The sequence below is a fragment of the Bos indicus x Bos taurus genome, chromosome 7, assembly GCF_003369695.1.
Source record: "Bos indicus x Bos taurus breed Angus x Brahman F1 hybrid chromosome 7, Bos_hybrid_MaternalHap_v2.0, whole genome shotgun sequence".
NCBI lineage: Eukaryota > Metazoa > Chordata > Mammalia > Artiodactyla > Bovidae > Bos > Bos indicus x Bos taurus.
In genome coordinates this window covers 30389180-30414316 of record NC_040082.1, presented here as the reverse complement: position 1 = coordinate 30414316, position 25137 = coordinate 30389180, and the positions used below count along the sequence as shown (strand labels likewise).

General features: G+C 43.3%; 1 protein-coding gene and 1 long non-coding RNA gene across 16 annotated transcripts in view; one reads left to right on the top strand and one right to left on the bottom strand.

The window, feature by feature from the left end:
* The window catches only part of TENM2 (teneurin transmembrane protein 2), a 1394962-nt gene that overhangs the window by 1339606 nt on the left and 30219 nt on the right, over window positions 1–25137 (top strand). For all 15 annotated transcript variants that reach the window (XM_027545724.1, XM_027545731.1, XM_027545730.1 and 12 more), the window contains one exon: window positions 934–1169. In XM_027545724.1, the coding sequence (XP_027401525.1) occupies window positions 934–1169 (236 nt within the window). The remainder of the gene's footprint in view (window positions 1–933; window positions 1170–25137) is intronic.
* LOC113895061 overlaps window positions 1024–25137 on the bottom strand; it is a 70030-nt gene continuing 45916 nt past the window's right edge. Inside the window, exons 4-8 of the long non-coding RNA XR_003511747.1 lie at window positions 4715–4879; window positions 3998–4150; window positions 2449–2551; window positions 1353–1646; window positions 1024–1115 (exon numbers count right to left, since the gene is read on the bottom strand). This is a non-coding gene — a long non-coding RNA (uncharacterized LOC113895061). The remainder of the gene's footprint in view (window positions 1116–1352; window positions 1647–2448; window positions 2552–3997; window positions 4151–4714; window positions 4880–25137) is intronic.

Below are 25137 nucleotides of genomic sequence, written 5' to 3'. Positions count from 1 at the left end.
TGTCCCATGGCAGATAAATGGTGACATTTCTGGACTATTATCCCATGACAGAGCCTGTTTCTATGACTCTATTTCTTCTCTGCCAGATGATTAATGATGTAGATTTTTGTCTTTCTGCGTGATGGCTGCAGTCGCAGGAGTGACAGGTCCCCACTTGCTTGCTACCCCCAAAAGTTAGCATCTCGGAGGCCAGCCCAGCTGGACTCTGCCCAAATAATCAGGAAGCAACTTATCCATAAGAAGAGTCTCAGAGTCACATTTCCTACCTGGAACTTTTTGATAAGGGAAAAGGTCAGAAGTCTGATGGACGAGTGTAGATTCCATTTGGGCAGATAAACACACATTATCAGCACCCACTGGCTCAGTCTCTCTCTTGCTATTTGAGGCTCCTCAGATTTGTCTCGTGTGGAGGTGGCATCATGGTAGAGTCAGCAGCAAGGAGATGAGGGGCAGGAAGGCTGCTGCTTCTTGAAGAATCTTAGACTTGACTTGCAGTGGATCTGACCCATGGTAAACCATCAGCCTCAGGTTAGATGGTAGGGGAAAGGAAACAAAATTAAATCTGTTTTCATTTATTTTTTTCCATTTCAGCTAAAATATATATGTTAAAGATCAGGGATTTGATTGACATGAATTGTGTAGGCAAGATACATCTTTAAATGTACTACTATTAATAGTCTTCAGTGAGTAGAAGAAAAATATCACAGCACAATTATTTCTAGAATGCCACATATTAATAATGTTTTTCTTTCCACGGATCAGTAGCATCTCTGCTACTCACCTTAACATTGCACGTGTGCTAATTGAAGGCAGCCTTAGACTGACAGCTGCAAAGTACCATGGAAACCTACAAAAATAGGGGTTCCGTTCTCTCATGACTAGCAGCATGGATAATTTATTTCCCTCTCCCTGCCCCCACTTCCATTTCTCCAGATCAAGTGCGGAACAGCTACCAGCTCTGCAACAACGGGACCCTGCGGGTGATGTACGCCAATGGGATGGGCGTGAGCTTCCACAGTGAGCCCCACGTGCTTGCGGGCACCATCACCCCCACCATCGGGCGCTGCAATATCTCCCTGCCCATGGAGAATGGCCTCAACTCCATTGAGTGGCGCCTAAGAAAGGAACAGATTAAAGGCAAAGTTACCATCTTTGGCAGGAAGCTCCGGGTAAGTCGTCCCACCCAACTTGTCCCCACAAAGTGGCAGGGTACACCCCCTTTCCTCAGGAGCTGAGGCCCTCTCCCAAGCCTCCATGGCTCCTTTCTTCCCTGGAAGAAACACGTGAGTCGCATCCCTCGGGGACTTAGGTCTCAGGGAGAATGTTCTGCATTTCCTAGGATGGGGATTTACCTTCAGCTGAAAGTAGAGATTCCCTTTGGTGTTCTTTTCACACTTGCCATTTTCTCTGTCACCTTTCACTGTTTGGCCAACTTAACAAATGAGCTGGTGCCTATGCCCTACTGTGTGCTTTGCTAAATAAGTTTTATAACACACTCTCTAGGCGCAAAGAGTTGACAATCTGGTAGAACAGATGAACTCAGGATAATCCAGTGGGTTGAGCGAGAAGCTGGAGGAGCATCCAGGGCTTGGTGGGATCACAGAGGAGGAGCTCTCATCCACCCTGCAGGCATCAGGGAAGGCTTCCTAAGAGGGAGTAACAAGCAAGCTGCAGCAAGAAGTTTTAACCAACTCTAGCTTCCGCAGACTAGGTAACTCACCACAAGTTACAGCTTTTAAAACCAATATATAACATTCATGGAGGACTTTTATGATGCAAACACGACATTAAATGCTTTGCTTATATTATCTTACTTTCCAATGGAGGTAGGTATTATTTCCATTTTTCAGATGAGAAAACATGGGCTCTGGGGAGCTAAGTAACCAATTCCAGGGTACAATGGTTTGAAAATGCCAAGGACAGAACTCAGCCCCAGTTCTCTCTTTCTGTCTCACATGCTAGGATTCTTAGCCAATAGGCTTCACAACTCCTGATTCCATCAACAGTCATCCAGATAGCCTGGGTCCTGCTCTGGTCATTTACATGGCGTGAAGAGGGACGGGTTCTTACCTTCATGCTCACTGGGAACATCTTTGGGATCTCAGTCTTTGTCAAATTCAACACCTATTTATTGAACACCTAATGAGGAGCCAGGCACTGTGGACACACTGGAGCTATACCGCACAAGATCCCTGCCCTCTTACAGCTTACAGCCAGCAGACAGTAAACCAACTAACAGATAAAACATCATTGTAGATCGAGATACTCACAAGGAAGATGGTAAACAATGTGATGCTGCAGGGCTTAACAAATGCTTTGGAATTCCTGAGCTCAGAAGGCTCACCCACAAAAAAACCTGGGTCATAACTGCTACTGTGTTATTGGCTTGAAATCCAGCCAGCCCAGGTGACTCCCTGCAGAACAGGCCACTCCATGTTAAGATTCTACCTTTGTTTAGTTGGAGTTTAATTCTCCACATTAGGTTATCAGCAGTCGCCCATGTTTTTCTTCCTCTGCTGGTATCTGTAGAGTTGCAAGCTGCAGTATCTTCCTAAAGACAAAAATGAAATGAGATTAGTAACTAAATCCTTAATGACTGGATTTCAGGGCTGTATAATTGATTTTTGATACACTGCACTGTAGAAGTTGATTAGGAGTAGTAATCATGCCTTTTCTCTGATAAGTCAGTGATGCATTTTGACTGAGTTTTTGAAATAAAGATAAATGCAGCCCTCAAATAAAATGGCCATAATCCCAACTCCGAATATTAAAAGTCATAATAATGGTACTCGTGGTAATTAGCAGAAGTTAGGCACGCAAGTCTTATAACTGAATTTCTGCCAGGGTTAGATTTGCTGGCATCATGTTTATGCAAATCGAAACACAGCTTTATCTATCAACACCTCAACATTTAATTGTCTGGTGTTAGTTCCTGTAACAATAATCACATATCCATTTAGCTCTCTTAAATGAAAATCACTATGAGATTATAACAGGTTGAGTGGACTGAAAATGTAATTTGAAAATGAGGGAGAAAGCCTGGAATTTATTTGCATCTCATTTATTTTAATTCAATTCATAAATTGTTTAGTGAATGAAATAAAAGCAACTCCTGGAAATTGCTGGGGAGCCGTTGGGAGAAGGTAGAGGAGGAAGGTGGAGTGGCAAGTGCGAGTCACGTGATGTTGTGAGCTGTCAACGAGGCCAGGATGTCAAGAAGGGGGAACGCCACTGTATCAGTCGGGGGAGGATGAGCTATGATCGGTTAACAAATGGGCACAGATAAGCCCTGAAAGTGGGGGCTTAATGAACATGGCTAGATGTGGCAGGCATCGCTGCCATTCCCCCTGGTGAGAACACAGTGGGGTGACTTCAACTTAACTGCAAGGAAGCCTAGGAAATGGTGTCTTTATACAAGCCTAAGAAGAAAATGAAAGGAGATTTGGTGACCACAGAGCAGGGTCCCTGCCCTCCAGCTCAGGGCTGAGAGAGGCTTCACAGAAGAGTTGGAATCAGCTCTACAGAGCAGGAGGAATTAGCCAGGCAAAGATTATCAGCAAGGGGTGATCAAAGCGTCGCTTGTGAAAAGGCAAAGAGGTTTCTGCCCCCACCCCCCCCTCAAAAAAAGGAATGGCATTTCAGAAAACTCACTCAGTGTGGCTGGAGAGAAAGGTCTGTGTTATACTGTGAGACAGGGTGAGTTGGTCAGGGTTAGGATGGGAAGGGAATGAAGGGCATATTTTGCTAGGGTGGGGGTGCTGCTGCTCCAGGGTTTGGTTGGCAGAGTGACGTGTTGGGATTTGTCGTGTTAGAAAGACCTCTCAGGCTTCCTTGGGTACAGAGGAAGATAAATCAGATGGGGGCAGGATAGGAGGAGGGGGTAATTCGAACAAGAAACAAAATCCCTAGCAGAGAAGACAGAGGGAGACCTGAGCGCTACTTAGCACACACAGTTAATGGGATTTGGCAGCTGGCAGGGTGGCTATATCAGGCTCACCTTTAAGGGGCCGTTTGCGTGATCAGGTAGACTGGGAAGCCAAGGAGTCCTCCAGACTTCAAGGACTAGCCTGCCAGGCTCTGTTGTGGGACAGAGGCTGGGACCTGAACCCTGAGACAGAGATGTGCGATTCCGGCAGCCCCAGCCCTGCCTCTTGGAGAGGGAAGAAACTGAATGAACTGTCACGTGCTACCACCGAACCAGCACCATTCCATCGTTGCTCCCCACCCCCGTGGATCTGTTTGCATTGATGCAAACAGCCTGACCTTTCCCAGGGGCTGGCCCACTCCTGAGAGTCTGGCCAGTTGAGCAGTGAGGGCCAAAGGCTCTGAGCATCCCTGGAGTTCAGAACCCCCAGAATGGTCCCCAGTGAAAGTCTAACCCACCTAGGTACCTGCTTCTTCCAGCTTTCCAGCCAAGGGCATCTCTCAGGGGAGGGATGCACCAGCAGCCCTTACCTAAAGGTTGAAGTTAAAATGGTGGCTGGATGGACCATGGCCATTCCCTTCCACCAAAAGCTTTATGGCTTTTTTCCTTGGGCCAAATCTCGAGCAGTTGTCGCTGCCTAGACTCACAGTGGAGACGACTTTTCCTTCTGCCTCCCAAGGATTGCTCCAGGAATCTCTTTTGAAAACTTCCTCCTGCCTCCAGCCCTCACCACCCATCACTCTTCCCTGTTTCCTCTGACCTTCTCACAAAGCTATTACATCAGGGTACCTTGTAAGCTCTATGGGCATGAGGACCATCTCACGGCTGTATCCCTGATGACATGTGATGGGCATGTAGGCAGTGGGTGATGAAGATATGATGACCACGCCCCCTTAAAAGGCTCCTCCGTGGAATGTGCATAGTCCATAAATGCGTCTGTCAGGAATCTTTCCACTGCAAGAAACAGGACATGTACTCAAATGAGCTGTTAAAAAGGGCATGTGTTGTGCGTGGCCTTGCTTCTCCCCACCAGTGACTTCACCAGCTCAAACGATATCATCACGTTGACATCTTTCTCCCGGACCCCTTCCATCTCTTATCAGTGTTTCCCTTGATACTTAGGCTCATTTACCCCTACCTTCAACTGGTGATCTCTTCACACTGGGGAGGTCAGGCAGGCTTGGCTAAAGATGACTCCAGGCTGCTATTAGCTCAGCTAAGTGACCCAGAGGGACGAGAAAGGGATCTGTTACAGAATTAAAAACCAAAATCCCTTTGAAGCCCTCTGAAGGGCCTGCCACAGCTGGAATGGCAGTCACAGCCCCGGGCCAGTCCCACTGCTCCGGGAGGGGGCGGGGGGGGTCTGTACACGGCTGGGTCACGTGTACCACATGACAGATGGCTCAGGAAAAACTTCTAGATGGGGAAGCCTCAAAGAAAGGGGGCGCTGCTCCCAAAGAAGGAAGAGATGGTTACATCACACTCACACACCCCCTGTCTAGTCTTCCTCGTCCATCCTTCCAAAGCCTAATCATAAAACACACTTCTGGTCCCGAGGACTTGTTCATGCTTTAATGCCTCTCCCCTCCAGCAAGACTTCTTTCTATACTTTTGGAAGAGAGAACTGAAACCAACTCCTCCTGTTAAGATTTAAAACTTCTGCTCTTTGCTAAGACAGGCTTACTGCATGATTCTCTCTGATAAGGAAGGCATATAACCACCCTCTAGGATATCTCCTCCTGATTATGATTTACACAGAGATTGCAAAAGCACGAAACAGCTACATGTGTAGGTAGCAGAACAAAAGGAAAATTGCTGCCAAGATAATCTTCCATCATGATATTGGTATTAGTGTTATTAGTATTCCCAGAAGGAGTGGGAGTTAGTAATTTTGTTTTGGTTTCTGTATAATTAGTATGACATTGCAATTACACGTTGACTTGTGTTACTTTTCCTTTTGTGGCAAATGACAGTGACACGGGAACAAGGTGGGAGGCAGATGTGCATGTGTGCCTGTGAACACACACACGTGAACTCAGTTCCGCGTGGGTCCCACTCTGGTAGGTCTGCTCACCTACAGTGTCATCACAAAAGCCTGAGCTTTATCCGCCCTTCCTGCCCCAGTGCATTCACTTTGCACCAACCCATGTTTTCTCCCCCACCCCCCCCGCCAAGCACCTATTATGTTCCTGGCACTGTATTAGGCACTGAGGATATATTAGTGAACAGACAAGACACTCAGTTCTGAGCAGAGCTTGTACAGACAGAACTTGCTACAAACATTACATTAGCTTAAATAATATATAATTAGAAGGATAAGCCTCTGCAAATATATTCAATAATATATCCCCAAACAAGCATTACTTTTGGATTACTTGCTATTTTGATTGCTGTGATAGAAAAGTAAAAATACCCTCATGGAGCTTATACTGTAGCAAGGGGAAAACAGACAGTAATCAAATTAACTACAAATAATGTAAAGAAATGGTGATGGATGCTGTGAGAGAACATGGTTGAGATAACAGGGCATATCTGATTGAGGTTAAGGCCACACAAAGAAAATGGCATTTGGGGTAAGAAATGAATGAAGAGTAGGAATTTTCCAGTAATGGAATGGGAAGAAAGCCTTCTGGGGTAAGCTACCAGCACATCCAAAGGCCCTGAGGCAGAAAAGACTGTTGCTTGTTATCTGAGCAGAAGATGAGGCAGAAGGGCTAGAGCAAATTAGCTGGGGGTGGTGAGGTCAAGGGATTGGGACCTTATTGTGCTGGTAAGGATCTTGGAAGGGCTTCCCAGGTGACTCAGTGGTAAGGAATCCACCTGACAAGCAGGAGACTCGGGTTTGATCCTAGAGTGGGAAAGGTCCCCTGGAGGAGGAAATGGCAACCCGCTTCAGTATTCTTGACTGGGAAATCCCATGGACAGAGGAGCCTGGTGGACTACAGTCTATGGGCGTCACAAAAGAGTTGGACGTGACTTAGTGACTATAGAAATATAGAAGTCCCCACCAGACGTACCCACTGTTGAATGCAAAGGAGCATTCATCCATAGGCTGCACCGTCTTCCTTTCTTCTTAGAGGCTAAAGAGATGTACAGCATACTTGACATCCAGAAGTTCAGGTTGAAGGATGACAAGTACAAGCCCCATTCAGGTCATCTAGGCTGAACCTCCACATCAGACACCTCTCCTCTCTGCCACATGCCTCCCCAGGGACCACCTGCCTCCACCAGGATACCCGAAGCATCAGAAGTGAAGTTCTCTGACACCTGCGCGGGGCCCCTGCTAACCACCCAAGCTCTCACTTCCTGACACCCCATCTGGAGTATTCTCCCTAACCCACCTCCTGCCCTCACCTGTTGAACTCTCATACTTTGGGACCCCGACCCCACAGCCGAGGCAGCACTTTCTCTGGGCTGCTGTCCTTGTCGGCTCAGTTCTGAGTCTGTGTCCCTTCTCCATTCCATATACGCTCACAACCACACAAGTGTTCCACTGGCGGTTTGTGTGTCTTTATCCTCCTCTGACCTGTAAGTTCACAAGGGCAGGGGCCCTAACTGTTCTGCTCTGTTTTAAGTATTGATCACATCAACAAGCATACATAGTAGGTGCTCAGGAAATGCTCAATGAATGGATGTGATTTTAAATTGACATCCTGAAAATCCACCCCCTCCCATCTGTGTTTATTCCGGGACTCCAGGGTTCCTCCCAGAATGACTATCACTGTTTAGAATGAAAACAGCCTTTCAGATATTTGGAGGTCACAAGTGTCCTGCTCACATTTTCTTGTCTCCGTTTTTCACATTAGAGCCTTAGATCTAACATGCTTATACCCAAGCTAATTCAGTCCCCTTACTCACAAATGCTTGTCGAGCACCAAGCACTTTCCAAAAAATAGAGACCCTGAGAAACTTAAGCTAAAGCCTCTACCCACCAGAAGTTCACAGGCCATGACAGGTAAGGAAACCACGGCATGACCAGGGAAGGGTCTACTTTATAATGACAAAAACGATCCGTATCAACAATGCAGCTCAGATCCGGGTCTCTTCCACCTTTCCACCTCACCGCCATCCAAAATAGCACATCATCACCAAATCATGTTTGCTTGGGGAATACATTATTTAACGTGTTTGCAGAGGCTTAACCTTCTAATTATGCATTATTTAAGCTAATATTAAATTGATAGCAAGTTGTTCTGTCTGCTCCAGCCCTGATCCCAACATAGCACAGAGTCATGTTGTATGGGAGCTGGGGAGGGCTGCTTTTTAAATCCTAGAGGACTGACCCAGAAAGGAAATGAAGATGTCATCCAGGCCAGGCTTCTCCTCTGGGTGGGTGAACAGCTCAACTCTCCAAGCGGGGAGTTCTGCTTTTCAACGCTGCCAGACAAGGAGACTCTCTCCCCCTCCTCCCTCACGAATCTTTTCAGGGTTTCCCAGACTTAAAGCAGAAGAGGCAAGGGTTCTGCTCTAAGTCTAACTGAGGTCTCTCCTCCTGTGCTTCAGTGCCACTTCCGGGAGGGGACCCAGCTCAGTGTTAATTTCTTCTTTGCAGTTTCTCGATTCACCGGCTCCCCACGCTGCCCCTCAAGCTAAGTTAGAGTCATCCGTTATGGGCCCAGCAGGGCCATTTTGACGACAGCGTTTCCTTTTCTCGGGGTTTTTTACGAGCCTCCTTGTGACAGGCGTGTGCTTGGTGAGATCAAAACATTCTGGAGGGAGATTCCACATGGGGAAACTACCTCCCAAAGTCTGCCCTCTGCAAAAATAAAAGCCACGCTAAGTAGCTGAGTTTTATTAACTGGGGAAGCCAGGCTGAGGAAAATGCCCGATAATTAAAAATAATGGCTTCCTTGGAAACACAAAATTGTATTAATTTAAAAATTGGTTTCTCAATCACTGAATACCTACCGAGCTGGCTGGGAAGGGAATTGTGCTGATTCTGGCAGTGAAAATAATTCAAAATAACTTTTATGTTCTCCAGGAAGCCTCAAGGTTAATTTAAATATTGTTAGATGGGTAATTTAATTCGGAATAAGAGAGCGGTGTGGCTAAGTGAAAACTCCCGCACACTCTGAAGATGAGGCGGGGCAGGTGCCCACGATGAGCTGAGCATGCTTGTCAGACTCCCCACGATTTCGACCCCTACAGCCCAGACACCTCCTCTTTAGCAAAGGGACCCTCACAATTCAAGATGTTTGATTAGATGATGTGGCTGGCCCAGACTCCTTGGCTCTGCTTCCAGTGAATTTATCACACTTAATTATTAGAAGGATTGGATATTTTTATAGAAATTACACATTTCCAAAGTTAATCTCAGCAGTATCACCAAGGTGGGAATGCAGGTCATTCCTGACTGCTCTGCCCTTACAAGCACAGCAGCTAACAAGGCACCACTGAGAGCATTCTACAACTCAGGGTGAGGCTGAGGCAACTCCCAACACACGCACCACAGAGGGAAAGACAGATACATCAGAAGGGTCAGGGGCGCAGCTGCCCACAGACCACAGTGCCCCTCCCCCAGCTGGCACAGCTCCACTAGTGGAAAAAGCAAGCTCATGGGAGGCATTCAGGGCCCCCGCCCCCACCCCAGCAATGTGAGTTGCTTTGTCAGAGCCACTACACCTGTATCGTCCCACAGGCCTGCAAGGGAGTCTGCAGGGCTCAACCACTGGGAATCGGACTTGATGGGGGAAATGGGGAGGGGCCTGCAACAACCCACACTCACCAAGTGTGGTTGGTGACACCAAGTCCCTGCCTGCAGCACCCAGGTAGTAATCCCGTCTGGCAGCTTTGCTCAGCTGCAGAACCAAGTCTGACCAGGGAACTCACCTGGGTGCAAGTCAGGTCCTCAAATGAGGGGTGTTTTGCCAGCCCTGGAGCCCGATCTGCCCACCTCCCTCTCCAAGGCATGGAAGCCCAACAGTGCTCAAGCCAGGAGGCAGGCAGGCAGAGCGGATGGGCCCCAGAGCACAGTCTGTGTCAGGCATGGAGACTTCCCCTGCTATGCCAAGACAGGGATAGTTCATCCACAGTCCCATTGCTGCTAAGTGGAGCTCTCAGCTCCTGCAAACCAGAAAAACCTCTTCAGAAAACGTGGGAGGTGCCTGAAGCGGACCCCACACACACACACAGCATCCAGGCAGGGGAGCACATCATAGGCCTGCCAGCTGCTGAGTGTGGCTCCCACCCAGACTGGCCAGGGTCACTGCCAGGAACACATAGAGAATGGACTGCACAGCAATCTCAAGCAGAGAGATGGGAAGGCTGAGCTGATAGCCTGTAGAGCAGAGCCAGTGGCCCTGTTTGAGCAGGGAGCTTGGGGCAAGAGTTGGTTTGGATCAAGACCACAAACAAATAGCCTTACAAACCTTGGAGCTAGTTCTTCCACTGTGCCCAAGCAGGGAAACTCATGTGTAGCCCTACCCAGTGCTGACTACAGGCTTCATCCCACCCAACCAAGGAAACTAACCAGAGCCCTGCTTATAGTGGCACTTGAACAGAAAGACTCCGTGGCTTTTCCCATCTGCAGAGCAAAACCAGTAGCCCCATCTGGACAGGGAATTCAGTATATACACTTCCCAAATTCAAATCCCACGACAAAAAGCCACGCAGCCCTTGGATTCCATTCTGCTGCCTGACTAGGACAAGGACGCTACCTACTGCTGAGTATAGTAACCTGGCCCAATGGTCTAAAAAGCCTGACCAGAGAACCTAGGCAACTGCAGAGCCTATACTATGCCCTCCCTTAGGCAGGAAACTGAGATAAGAGTCCTGTCCAACTGTTCGCAGTCAGCAGCACACCCTCTCACCCCTGGCCTCAGGCAGTTATCTTACTCAAAAACAGATCCTAATATCAAGCCCTGCCTGCTCAAAGACTTTATCAGTAGATACATCCAGAAACCAAAACTGAGCTAACTGGTGAAGAATTATCTCTACCAAAGCAAACCTATAAAGTCTAGAAGAGAGACCACTTACTTCGTTGCACAGATACCACCATGGGCAATGAAAAACCAGAAAAATACGACACCACCAAAGGAAACTAAGAGAGCTTCAATAACTGACCCTATTTAAATGAAGATCTGTGAGCTGTCAGCCAAAGAATTCAGAATAGTCCTCTTAAAGAACTCTAGTGAACTGCAAGAGCACACAAATGAGGAAAACAACTATTGAACACAAGTTGAGCAAAAATAGAAACCATGAAAAAAACTAAAAAAAATACAATAACCAAACTGAAGAAGTCAATAAAGCACTTCAAAAGCAGAATCAACACAGAAGAAAAATCAGCAACCTGGATGATAAGGCAGTTGAAATTATTCAGAGTAACAAAAACAAAACAGAAAAACAGTGATGAAAAGCTTTGCACTTATCCACCCCACCCTAGCTCCTGCACAAAGAATATTTGCATTACAGAAATTCCTGAAGACAAAGAGAAAAGAACAGAAAGTATATTGAAAGCAACAATGGCTGAAATTTTTATAAATCAAAAAAAAGGGAAATGGACATCCAGATCAATTAGGCTCAAAGGACCCCAAATAGCTTGAACCCAAATAGGGCTACACTGAGACACATTACAATTAAAACCTTCACAAGTCGGTCCCCCACCGTTCCCACCATGGTGTCAGAACCAAGGTCAGTGTGGAGAGCCCTTCATCCTGGGACATGGGGCACGGCGGGAAAAGTGGCCGCCCCGTCACCTGTCACACACTGCATGTTCGTGAGGAACCTGGTGCTAAATCATTCGTAGACCTGCTTCTGGGTCGGGGTTTCACCCTTGCTGTAATCTACTGAAAGTCAGCCCGCCACACAAATTTGTAAAAGAAAAAGAAATTTTAAATTAAAAAAAAAGAATTTTTTTTTCTTTTAAAAGAAGAAAAAAAAATGTCAAAAGTCTAAGATAAAGAAAGTTGAGAGCAGCAGGACAAAAAAAAAGACATCCCATACAAAAGAACCCCCATGAGACTATCAACAGGTTTCTCACCAGAAACTTCAGGCTAGGAGAAATGGGATGATATACTCAAAATCTTGAAAGGAAAAAACTTTAAACCAAAAACTCTATACCCAGCAAAACCATCCTTCAGAAATGAAGGAAGGATAAAGACTCATGAACAAACAAAAGCAAGGTGTTCGACCCCATTAGACCTGCCTTACAAAAGTGATAAAGGGAGTTCTTTGAGTAGAAATAAAATGACACTCACCAGCATCGTAAAAATGAAGAAAGTAAAGCTCACTTGTAATGATAAAGGTATGGTCAAAGTTAGATTATGTAATATGGTAAGAGTGTAATGTAATTCACGTACAACTCTAGTTATAAGTTAAAAAGCTAACATAATAGAAATACTCATAACTAATCTGTTATTAGGTATGTAATCTTAAAAATATGTAAACCATAACACCAGAAACTAAAATGGGAAAAGTTAAAGTGTAAATTTGAGGAGTTACATTGAAGTTTTTATCAATTTAAAATAGAATATTATAATTTTAAGATATTTTATGTAAGCCTAGTGGTAACCACAATAGAAACACCTGTAGTGATTACACAAAGAACATGATAAAGAAGTCAAAGAACACTCGTGCCAAAAGACATCAAAACACACCCAAAAAAAGACAGCAGGTTATGAAAAAAAGGAACAATGCATCTACCAAAGGCCAGAAGATGAACAAAATTGCAGTAGTAAATCCTTACCTATCAATAATCACTTTAAACATAAACATTAAATTCTCTAATTAAAAGACATAGAATGGCTAATTTTTAAAAAATCCAACAATATGCTGCCTTATATGAAACTCACGTTAGCCTTAAAGGCATGTATAGACTGAGAGTGAAGAGGTGGAAAAAGATAGTACACCAAAAAATAATCTCCCCCCAAAAAGGGGTAGCTGTACTCATATCAAACGAAAGACTTTAAAAATAGTTTAAAACAACAACAAAGAAGGTCATTATATACTAATAAAGAGGTCAATTCATTAAAGAAAATACAATTATAAATATTTATATATCAAACACTGGAACATCTAAATATATAAAACAAAAACTGAACTAAAAGGAGAAATAAGCAGCAATTCAATAATAGTGGGGAATCTTACTATCCCACTTTCAACAAATGGATGCATCATTCAGACACAGAATTAATAAGAAAACATCAGATTTGAACAGCAGTATAGATAGATATAATAGACCTAACAGACACACCGAGCGTGCTGTCTGACAGCAGCAGAATACACAGTCTTCACGTGCACATGGAACATTTTCTAAGATAAACCATATGTTGGGGCACCAAACAAGTCATAACAAATTCAAAAAAACTAAAATCATAGCAGGTATCATCTCTGACCAGAGTAGTATGAAACTAGAAATCAATAATAGGAGGAGAACTAGAAAATTTACAAATACATGGAAATTTTAAAACACAATCCTGAAAAACCAGTGGATCAAAGAGAAACTAAAGAGGAAATTTAAAAGAATCTTCAGTCAAATGAAAATGGAAATGCAATATACCAAACCTTATGGGATGCAGCAAAAGCAGTTCTAAGATGGAAGTTCACATCAACACCACCTATACTAGGAAGCAAGAAAGCTCCTAAAGAAACAGTCTGGAGGTGGAGACAGAGTAGAGTAGGAAGACATGAGCTCACCTCTTCCTATGAAAACACCAAAAATACAACTAACTGCTGAACAACCATCCTCAAAAAAATACTGGAACCTACCAAAAAAGATATCCTGTATCCGAAAACAAAAAAGCCACAAGAAGATGGTAGGAGGACGCAATCACTAAAATCAAGTCCATACCCACCTGGTAAAGTGAAAAGTGAAAGTGTTATTCACTCAGTCATGTCTGACTCTTTGTGACCCTATGGACTGTAGCCCATCAGGCTCCTTTGTCCATAGGATTCTCCAGGCAAGAATACTGGAGTGGGTTGCCATTCCCTTCTCCAGGAGATCTTCCCAACCCAGGGATTGAACCCAAGTCTTCTGCATTGCAGGCAGGTTCTTTACATCTGAGCCACCAAGGAAGTCCACTCACCTGGTAGATGACCCACAAACTGGAAAATAATTATATTGCAGAGGTTCTCCCACAGGAGTGAGTGTGTGCCAGGACCCAGGGAAAAAAAGCAGTGACCTCACTCACGGAAGCCTGGTCATAGAATACCTACCTGCTGGTATTGGAGGGCCTTCTGCAAACAAAGGGGGAGGCTTTGGCTCACTGCAGGGAAAAAGACACTGGCAGCAGTAGTTCTGGGGAGCACTCATTGGTGTGAGCTCTCCTGGAGGCTGGCATTTTCTCACCAAGTAAAACTGTCACTGTTGCAGATGACATGATACTATACATAGAAAATCTTAAAGTTCCCACCAGAAAACTACTGGAGCTCATCAAAGAATTCAGTAAAGTTTCAGGACACAAAATTACTACACAGTAATCTGTTGCATTTCTATACATTAACAAAGATAAGGGAAATTAAACAATTTATCATATCAAAAAGAATAAAATACCTAGGAATAAACTTACATAAGGAGGCAAAATACTTCTATTCTGAAAACTGTAAGACACTGATGAAAGAAATCAAAGATGACACAAACAGATGGAAAGATATACCATGTTCTTGGATTGGGAGGATCAATATTGTCAAAATGACTGTACTACCCAAGGCAATCTACAGGGTCAATGCAATCCCTATCAAATTACCAATGGCATTTTTCACAGAACTAGAACAAAATTCTTAAAATTTGTGTGGAGGTGCAAAAGACCTCAAATAGCCAAAGTAATCTTGAGAAAGAAACACAGAGCTGGAGGAGTCAGACTCTCTGACTTCAGACTATATTCCAAAGCTACAGTCATCAAAAGAGTATTGTGCTGGCAGAAAAACAAAAATACAGCTCAATGGAACAGGATAGAAAACTCAGAGGTAAATCCATGCACCTGTGGTCAGTTAATCTATTGATAAAGAAGACAAGACTATGCAATGAAGAAAAGACAGTCTCTTCAATAAATGGTGCTGGGAAAACTGAACAGCTACATATTAAAAAAAATTAAATTAGAACATTCTTTAACACCATACAAGAAAAGAAATTCAAAATGAATTAAAGACCTAAATGTAAGACTAGACAGTATAAAACTCTTAAAGGAAAACATAGAAAGAACACATTTTAACATACATCAGAGCAATAGCTTCTTCAATCTGTCTCCTAGAGTAATGGAAATAAAAACAAAAATAAATGGGACCTAATTAAACTCAAAAGCTTTTGCACAGCAAGGGAAACCATAAGCAAAACAAAAAGACAACCCATACAACAGAAGAAAATGTTTGCAAACAATGTGACAGACAAGGAATTAATGTGCAAAGTCTACAAATAGTTCATGTGGTTCAAAATCAGAAAAATTTAAAAATAAATGGACAGAAGACCTAAATAGACATTTCTCCAAAGAATACATACACATAGCCAAGAAGCACATGAAATGATGCTCAAAATGACTTAATAGTTCAGTTCAGTCGCTCAGTCGTGTCCAACTCTTTGCGACCCCATGAATCGCAGCACGCCAGGCCTCCCTGTCCATCACCATCTCCCGGAGTTCACTCAGACTCACATCCATCAAGTCGGTGATGCCATCCAGCCATCTCATCCTCTGTCATCCCCTTCTCCTCCTGCTGCCAATCCCTCCCAGCATCAGAGTCTTTTCCAATGAGTCAACTCTTCGCGTGAGGTGCCCAAAGTACTGGAGTTTCAGCTTCAGCATCATTTCTTCCAAAGAAATCCCAGGGCTGATCTCCTGCAGAATGGACTGGTTGGATCTCCTTGCAGTCCAAGGGACTCCCAAGAGTCTTCTCCAACACCACAGTTCAAAAGCATCAATTCTTTGGCGCTCAGCCTTCTTCACAGTCCAACTCTCACATCCATACATGACCACAGGAAAAACCATAGCCTTGACTAGATGGACCTTTGTTGGCAAAGTAATGTCTCTGCTTTTGAATATGCTATCTAGGTTGGTCATAACTTTCCTTCCAAGGAGTAAGCGTCTTTTAATTTCATGGCTACAATCACCATCTGCAGTGATTTTGGAGCCCCCAAAATAAAGTCTGACACTGTTTCCACTGTTTCCCCACCTACACCAGTGAGAATGATCACCATCAAAAAGTCTACAAACAATAAATACTGAAGAGAGTGTGGAGAAAAGGGAACCTTCCTACACTGTTAATGGAAGGTAAATTAGTACCATCTCTATGGAGAAAAATGTAGAGATTCCTTTTAAAAACTAAAAACAAAACTACCATATGGCCCAGCAATCCCACTCCTGGGCATATATCTGGAGAAAACCATGATTCAAAAGGATATATGCCACCCTAGTGTTCACTGCAGTGCTGTTTACAATAGTCAAGACATGGAAGCAACCTAAATGTCCATTGACACAGGAGGAATGGATAAAGAAGATGTGGTACATATATATAATGGAATATTACTCAGTCATTTAAAAGAACAAAATAATGCCATTTGCTGCAACGTGGATGAGCCTGGAGATTATCATACTAATTGAAATGTCAGACAAAGAAAAATATCATATAATATTGCCTATATGTGGAATCTAACAAAATTATACAAATGAACTTATTTACAAATAAGTTCACAGACTTAGAAAACAAGCTTATGGTTACCAAAGGTGAAATGTAGGGGACAAATTTGGAGTCTGGAATTGATATATACACACCACTATATTTAAAATAGATAACCTACTGTACAGCACAAGAAGCACAAGCTGGAATCAAGATTGCCGGGAGAAATATCAATAACCCAGATATGCAGATGACACCACCCTTATGGCAGAAAGTGAAGAGGAACTAAAAAGCCTCTTGATGAAAGTGAAAGAGGAGAGTGAAAAAGTTGGCTTAAAGCTCAACATTCAGAAAACGAAGATCATGGCATCCGGTCCCATCACTTCATGGGAAATAGATGGGGAAACAGTGGAAACAGTGTCAGACTTTATTTTGGGGGGCTCCAAAATCACTGCAGATGGTGACTGCAGCCATGAAATTAAAAGACGCTTACTCCTTGGAAGGAAAGTTATGACCAACCTAGATAACACATTGAAAAGCAGAGACGTTACTTTGCCAACAAAGGTCTGTCTAGTCAAGGCTGTGGTTTTTCCAGTGGTCATGTATGGATGCGAGAGTTGGACTGTGAAGAAGGCTGAGTGCCGAAGAATTGATGCTTTTGAACTGTGGTGTTGGAGAAGACTCTTGAGAGTCCCTTGGACTGCAAGGAGATCCAACCAGTTCATTCTAAAGGAGATCAGCCCTGGGATTTCTTTGGAAGGAATGATGCTGAAGCTGAAACTCCAGTACTTTGGGCACCTCGTGTGAAGAGTTGACTCATTGGAAAAGACTCTGATGCTGGGAGGGACTGGCGGCAGGAGGAGAAGGGGACAACAGAGGATAAGATGGCTGGATGGATCACCGACTCGATGGATGTGAGTCTGAGTGAACTCCGGGAGATGGTGATGGACAGGGAGGCCTGGCGTGCTGCGATTCATGGGGTTGCAAAGCGTTGGACACGACTAAGTGACTGAACTGAACAAAAGCCATCTACAGATTCAATGCAATTCCTATTAAAATTCCAATGGCATTTTTTACAGAAGTAGAAAAACACTCCTAAAATTTGTATGGAACCACAAAAGACCCTGATGATCAAAGAAATCCTAAGAACTAAGAACAAAGCAAAAAGTATCACACTTCCTGGTTTCAAGCTCTAGTATTAAGTTATAGTCATCAAAACGTATGATACTGGCAAACAGACCAATAAAAAAGAATTGAGAGCCCAGAAATAAATTCAGGCATACGTGGTCAACTGTGTTTAACAAGGAGCCAAGAATACTTGATGGAGAAAAGAAAGTCTCTTTCATAAATTGTACTGTGAAAATTGGGTATTCGTGTGTAAAAGAATGAACTAGGCCCCTTAGACCACTCACAAATATTAACTTGAAATGGAGTAATAACTTAAATGTAACACTTGAAATTATAAAACTTCTAGAGGAAAAAAATAGGGAAAAAAATCCTTGACATGGGTCTTGATAATGATTTTTTTGGTATGACACCTAAAGCATACTCAACAAAATCAAAAATAAACATGTGAGAACACATCAACTATAAAGTTCTACACAGGAAAAAAAAAAAAAACAGCAAAGTGGAATAACTATAAAATGGGAAAAAAGTATTTGTAAACTATACATCTGATAGGGCTTCCCAGGTGGCAGAGTGGTAAAGAATCCACCTGCCAGTGCAGGAGGCACAAGAGACGCAGGTTTGATCCCTGGGTTGGAAAGATCCCCAGTATTCTTGTGTGGAAAACATCATGTATAGAGGAACCTAGCAGACTGCAGTCCATGGGGTTGCAAAGAGTTAGACATACCTGAGCAATTGAGATACATACATATATCTGATAAAGGGTTAACATCTAAACTATGTAAAGAACTCATACAATTCAATGGCAAAAATCCAATTAAAAATGGGCAAAGGACCTGAATAGACATTTTTACAAAGAAAATATATAGATGGCCAACAGGTGTGCTCAACATCTCAACAAGATGCTCAACATCACTGATCACTGAGTGAATGAAGTCGCTCAGTCTTGTCCAACTCTTTGCGACCCCATGGACTGTAGGAGCCTACCATGCTCCTCTGTCCATGGGATTTTCTAGGCAAGAGTACTGGAGTGGGTTGCCATTAATCACAAACACAATGAGACAGCATCTTACTCTTATTGGAATGGCCATCCTCAAAAGAGAAGAGATAATAAAAGTAGCAAAGATGTAGAAAAAAGGGAACTCTTACACTACTGGGATTGCAAATTGGCACAGACACTATGGAAAACAGTATGGAGGTTCCTCAAAAAGGCAAAAATAGAACTACTATACAATCCAGCAATTCTACTTTTAGGAGTATGTCTGAAGGGAAAAGCCACTATGTCAAAGAGCTATCTGTATTCCCAGGTTTACAAACAGCATTATTTATAATAGCCAAGATATGGAAATATATAAAGAATCTGTACATAGGTAGGTAGATGGAGACAGACAGACAACAGAATATTATGCAGTCATAAAAATGAAGAAATCCTGCCAGTAACAACAACATGGATGAACCTTGTGGGCATTGCACTAAGTGAAATAAGTCAGACAGAGAAAGATAAATACTACGTGATTTTACTTATAGTTAAAATATGTAAAACAAACAAAAAACCCCAAACTCATTGTAAAAAACAGATCAGATTTTTGGTTACCAGAGGCAGAGATGAGGGAAGTAGAATTAGAAGAAGGCGGTTAAAATGTACAAACTTCCAGTTTTAAGACAAATAAGTGCTATGAGTAATGACCATTATGACCATAATTCAACACTGTTGTATAATATGGGAAAGTTGTTAAAGGAAGGCATTACATAATGACAAGAGGGTATATTCAGCAAGAGGATATAGTGTTTACAAATATTTACGTACCCACTATAGGAGCACCTAAGTATATAAAGCAAATATTAACAGATCTAAAGGGAGAAATATACAGAAATATAGTAGGAGACAATATCCCACTTACATCAATGGGTAGATTGTCCAGACAGAAAATCAGTAAGGAAACAGTGGCCTTAAGCAATAGATTTGGCCAAATAAACTTAACAGTTATATGTAGAGCATCCCATCCAAAAACAATGTAATACAATGTAATACACATTGTTCTCAAGTGCACATGGAACATTCCCCAGGACAGATCATACGTTAGGCCACAAAATAAGTTTTAACAAATGTATAAGACTAAAATCATATCAAGCATCCTTTCTGACCACAATGGTATGAAACTGGAAGTCAATTACAGAAGAAAACTAGAATATTCACAAATATGTGGAGATTAAACAACATGTTACAGATCAATCAATCACACCAAAGACGTTCTCATACTGTTGCAAAAATTCTAGGCCCCACACAACAGACTTCCTAACCTGGGCATCTGACAAAGGGACTGAGAAACTCCAGGGAATCTGACTTAGAAGGTCAGTGGGATCTGATTACAGATCTTTCACTGGACTAGGGAAACAGAATATCTTGGAGGGCACAAACAAAACTGTGTGTGCACCAGGATCCAGGAGAAAGGAGCAGTGACCCCACAAAAGACTGATCGAGACTTGCCTGTGAGTGTTTGAGAGTCAACAGTGGCCTGCCACGGGGTCAGGAGCACTGACAGCAACAGTCCTGGGAGGCATGGTGTGCTGGCATAAGTCCTCTTTGAGGAGATGACCATTACCTCTAACATAGTTTGGCCTCAGGACAGACTGCATTACCTGCCTCCTGAGAAACATGTATGCAAGTCAAGAAACAACAGAACTGGACATGGAACAGCAAACATCAAGGCTATATATTGTCACCCTGCTTATTTAACTTCTGTGCAGAGTACATCATGTGAAATACTGGGCTTGATGAAGCTTAAGCTGGAATCAAGATTTCCAGGAGAAATATCAATAACCTCAGATATGCAGATGACACCACCCTAATAGCAGAAAGTGAAGAGGAACTAAAGAGACTCTTGATGAAAATGAAAGAGGAGAGCGAAAAAACTGGCTTATAACTCAACATTCAAAATATAAGATGATTATATCAGGCCCATCACTTCATGGCAAATAGATGGGAAAGACATGGAAACAGTAGCAGACTTTATTTTCTCAGACCCCAAAATCACTGCGGATGGTGACAACAGTCATGAAAGTAAAAGATGCTTGCTCCTTGGAAGAAAAGCTGTGACAAACCCAGACAGTGTATTAAAAAGCAGAGACATCACTTTGCCATCAAAGGTCTGTCTAGTCAAAGCTCTGGTTTTTCCATTTGTCATGTACAGGTCCATGTGAGAGTTGGACCATAAAGAAGGCTGAGTTCTGAAGAATTGATACTTTTGAACTGTGGTGCTGGAGAAGGCTTTTGAGAGTCCCTTGGACTGCAAGGAGATCCAACCAGTCCATCCTAAAGGAAATCAGTCCTGAATATTCAAAAAAAAGATTATAGTTACTGAGAACAGATTCGTGGTTGACAGTGGTAAGGGGTTGGGGTGCTCAAAATGAGGAAAGGGAGTCAAAAGATTCAAACTTCCACTTAAGTAATGGAGCATGGTGTTTATGGTTAACACTGTATTGCATATTTGAAAGTTGCTAACTCTTGAGAGTCCCTTGGACTGCAAGGAGATCCAACCAATCCATTCTAAAGGAGATCAGTCCTGAGTGTTCATTGGAAGGACTGATGCTAAAGCTGAAACTCCAATACTGGCCACCTCATGCAAACAGTTGACTCATTGGAAAAGACCCTGATGCTTGGAGGGATTGGGGGCAGGAGGAGAAGGGGATGAGAGAGGATGAGATGGCTGGATGGCATCACCGACTCGATGGACATGAGTTTGAGTAAACTCCAGGGGTCGGTGATGGACAGGGAGGCCTGGCATGCTGCGATTCATGGGGTTGCAAAGAGTTGGACACAACTGAGCGACTGAACTGAATTGAACTGAACTGAAGAGTAAATCTTAGAAGTCCTCATCACAAGAAAAAGTATTTCACAACTGTGTACAGTGACCAATGTTAACTAGACTTACTGAGCTGACTGTTTTACAGTATGTACAATTGTACAATATTGAATCGTTCTGTTGTATACCTGAAACTAATAGAATACTGTATGTCAATTTGATCTTAACTTTAAAAATAAACATAAAAATCATTGATTTTAAAGGTGTGAAGAGAGTAAATCCTAAGACTTCTCCCTTTTTTTGTATCTCTGTGAGATGATGGATTTAACCTAATTTATTGTGGTAATCATTTCATAATATATGTAACTTAAATCACTGTGCTGTACACTTTAAACTTATACAATGAGGTATATCAGTTATCTCAATGAAGTGAAGTGAAGTGAGGACACTCAGTCATGTCTGACTCTTTGCGACTCCATGGACTGTAACCTACCAGGCTCCTCTATCCATGGGATTTTCCAGACAAGAATACTGGAGCGGGTTGCCATTTCCTTCTCCAGGGGATCTTCCCGACCCAGAGATCGAACCCAGGTCTCCTGCATTGCAGGCAGATGCTTTACTGTCTGAGCCACCAAGGAAGCCCAATTATCTCAATAAACGGGGGAAAATCCCAAATTAGCTCTATAATAAAATCCCATTCCCAGAATGAAATGAATTTGGGAATAAAATCCTACCCTGAATTATCAATGGCTAATGGTGTCGCAAAGAGTTGGACACGACTGAGCGACTGAACTAAACTGAACTGAATGATTAGCACCTATTACTTTTTTATGGTTGGTGTACCTGGGGCTCGTTAGCTTTTCAGTAACAGCAGCAAACCCAAATGGTAGCAGTCAGAGGTTTGGGAACCCTCTTCTGTGCTTGCCTACTATTCTGTTTTTTCTGCATTCTCAACACCTTCATACACTAATATAGTTGGTACTATGATAGTCATGCTTGCACATATGATTTACATGTTAGTATCCCCATGAATGCATGTTATAGCACTATACTTACATGCATGCACACACGATTATGGATATATGATTTGCCTGTTGGTCTCCCCCAGGTAACTGAAGTAGAGCCTTATGGCTCACCAAGTATTTTAGCCAGTAGTACTCATCAGAATCGCCCAGCTTGGATTCCCTGGGAGGCTGATTCAGCAGTGGTGGAGTCAGTGCAGTCGCCGTGCTTTGAGAGAGCATCCCGGATGGTTTAGAATCACACGTCTGATGGAGAGCCGCCCATGGGGTGGGGGTGTGGGGGACAGCAGTACAGCCTAGGGGTGGAGGTGGTGAGCTCAGGATTGGGATCCTGGCCCCAACACTTACTGTGTAAGCGTGAGCACAGCATTTTAACCATCTGTGCCTTGCATGTAACGTGGGGATAATAGTGCCTGCCTGTGAGTGTTGTGAGGATTAAACAAGAAAAACATGGGCAGTGCTGAGAACACACCAAGCCCATGGCAAAAAGTTCTCAGGGCATGTTGCTTTGTTGGTGGTGTCCCTCCTTGCATTCCAGAGCAGGCACCATGCTTGACATGGGCAGAGATGTAATGTTTAATCAATAATAAATGCCCTGGGGCTGTGTGATATTAGTGAAGAGAAACAAAGGGGAAGAGTAAGGAGAGGAATGGACGGATGACTGAGGAAATGGGAAATACATAGGTACAGGCGGCTTAGGAAATCCTGAAAATCCTTCCTGTTGCCATGTGTTTCACTCTGCCGAATAAAATGTTGACGGGGTCTTGAACTGAAATTCTTAGACAATAGGCTTAAGGATATTGGTGGCCTTCTGCTGCTCTTGTCCCAAGTGAAGCGACCCAGTGTGGCCACATTTCTGTTCCCAGAGGAAGTGATCTTTCTAACCCAAGCTTGTGGTTTGCTCTGGTTATGATAACTCTAATACCGTATCTTCAGCATCTTCAATGATTCTGACAGCATTAACTTTTGGACATGTTAGAAATATCCTGCCACACTCACTCCTTTTTTGGATTCCTCCAATTACTGCAGGTTTGATGATATGAATCTTCCACTTAAAGTTGGATTTCCTTAAAAGCCCAAGAACTCACACCTTTATTCTCTTTCCATGCTTTAGATAAATGTTCTATCTCACATGTTCTGTCCCCTTTGCTCTGGGATGATTTCATGAAAACAGCAATGGTTTGGGGAGTCAGGTAGTCCTGGGCTCAGATCCTGGCACTTCTCTAGTTATGTGAGCCCCCTCAAGCTTGGATGCTCATATATAAAACAATTTTTACCTATGTGTGAGAATAAAATGGAATCAAGTATGTAAAGTACTTAGCACAGTATCTGTCAAAGCATCAGGGACTTCTATCAGTTTAGATTAGCTTCAACTCCTGGTAACAGATTAGAAATAACAGGAGATTATACAAGATATAGACACTTTTTATGATCTAAAAGGAGTCTGAAAAGTGAAAGTGTTCATAACTCAGTCATGTCTGACTCTTTGTGACTCCATGGACTATAGTCTGCCAGGCTCCTCTGTCCATGGAATTCTCCAGGCAAGAATACTTGGAGTAGGTAGCCATTCCCTTCTCCTCAGTTCAGTTCAGTCGCTCAGTCATGTCTGACTCTTTGCAACCCCATGAATCGCAGCACGCCAGGCCCCCCTGTCCATCACCAACTCCCGGAGTTCATTCAGACTCACGTCCATCGAGGCGGTGATGCCATCCAGCCATCTCATCCTCTGTCATCCCCTTTTCCTCCTGCCCTCAATCCCTCCCAGCATCAGAGTCTTTTCCAATGAGTCAACTCTTCACATGAGGTGCCCAAAGTACTGGAGTTTCAGCTTTAGCATCATTCCTTCCAAAGAAATCCCAGGGCTGATCTCCTTCAGAATGGACTGGTTGGATCTCCTTGCTGGTACAGATGACCTAGGTCATCTTGAGGACACCTAGGTTGACAGGGATCTAGACTCTTTCTCTGGATGAGTCTTTGAGGTTTAACATCCTCAAAGTCACCTCATATTCACAAAGTGAATACTGGAGTGCCAGTGATCACATCCACATTCCACCTAAGGAAAGGAGGGAGGAAGAACAAAAGGGTGCTTGCTTCCTGGCTATGTCTGCTTTCTTCAAGGTCCCAGAAGACCCAGCCAACGACTACTACTCTACCCAAGTCGCAAGAAAGCTGTGAAATGTAGTTCTTTACCTGGGTAAAGTGCTGCTCCCCAGTATAACAGCCGTCTGTCATATTAGAATTATTCCTAGTGCCCCCACCAGAGCTGCAATGTGGAATCCTTCAAGGGCTGTGGCAATGCTCTACAGTCATTTGACACATCTCAGGACACTCAGTGCACATCCAATATAAACAGTGTGGGAAATAGTAGAGCTGGTTGGTTAACTGGTCTAAGTCTAAAGACCTAAGTCCCAGACTAACCTACCACGTCACTGCTGCATGACCTTGGGCAAGTGTATAACCTCTGTTCAAGGCTTAGTTTCCTCAGTTGTGAGCATCAGCTCTGACAGTGGATGTAAATTGCCCAAGATAATGCCTATATAGACTGGCTCTGAACATGTGTCAGAGTTAGTATTACCATCATTATTATTGTTAAGTGCTATTGAATTATTACTATAAGGTAGGGAGGTACCAGACATCTTTCACATCCTTTCCTTCTGCATGTTTATACCTTCTCTTGCCTTCAGCAGTCACCCCGGGGATGTGCACATTTGTAGTCAAT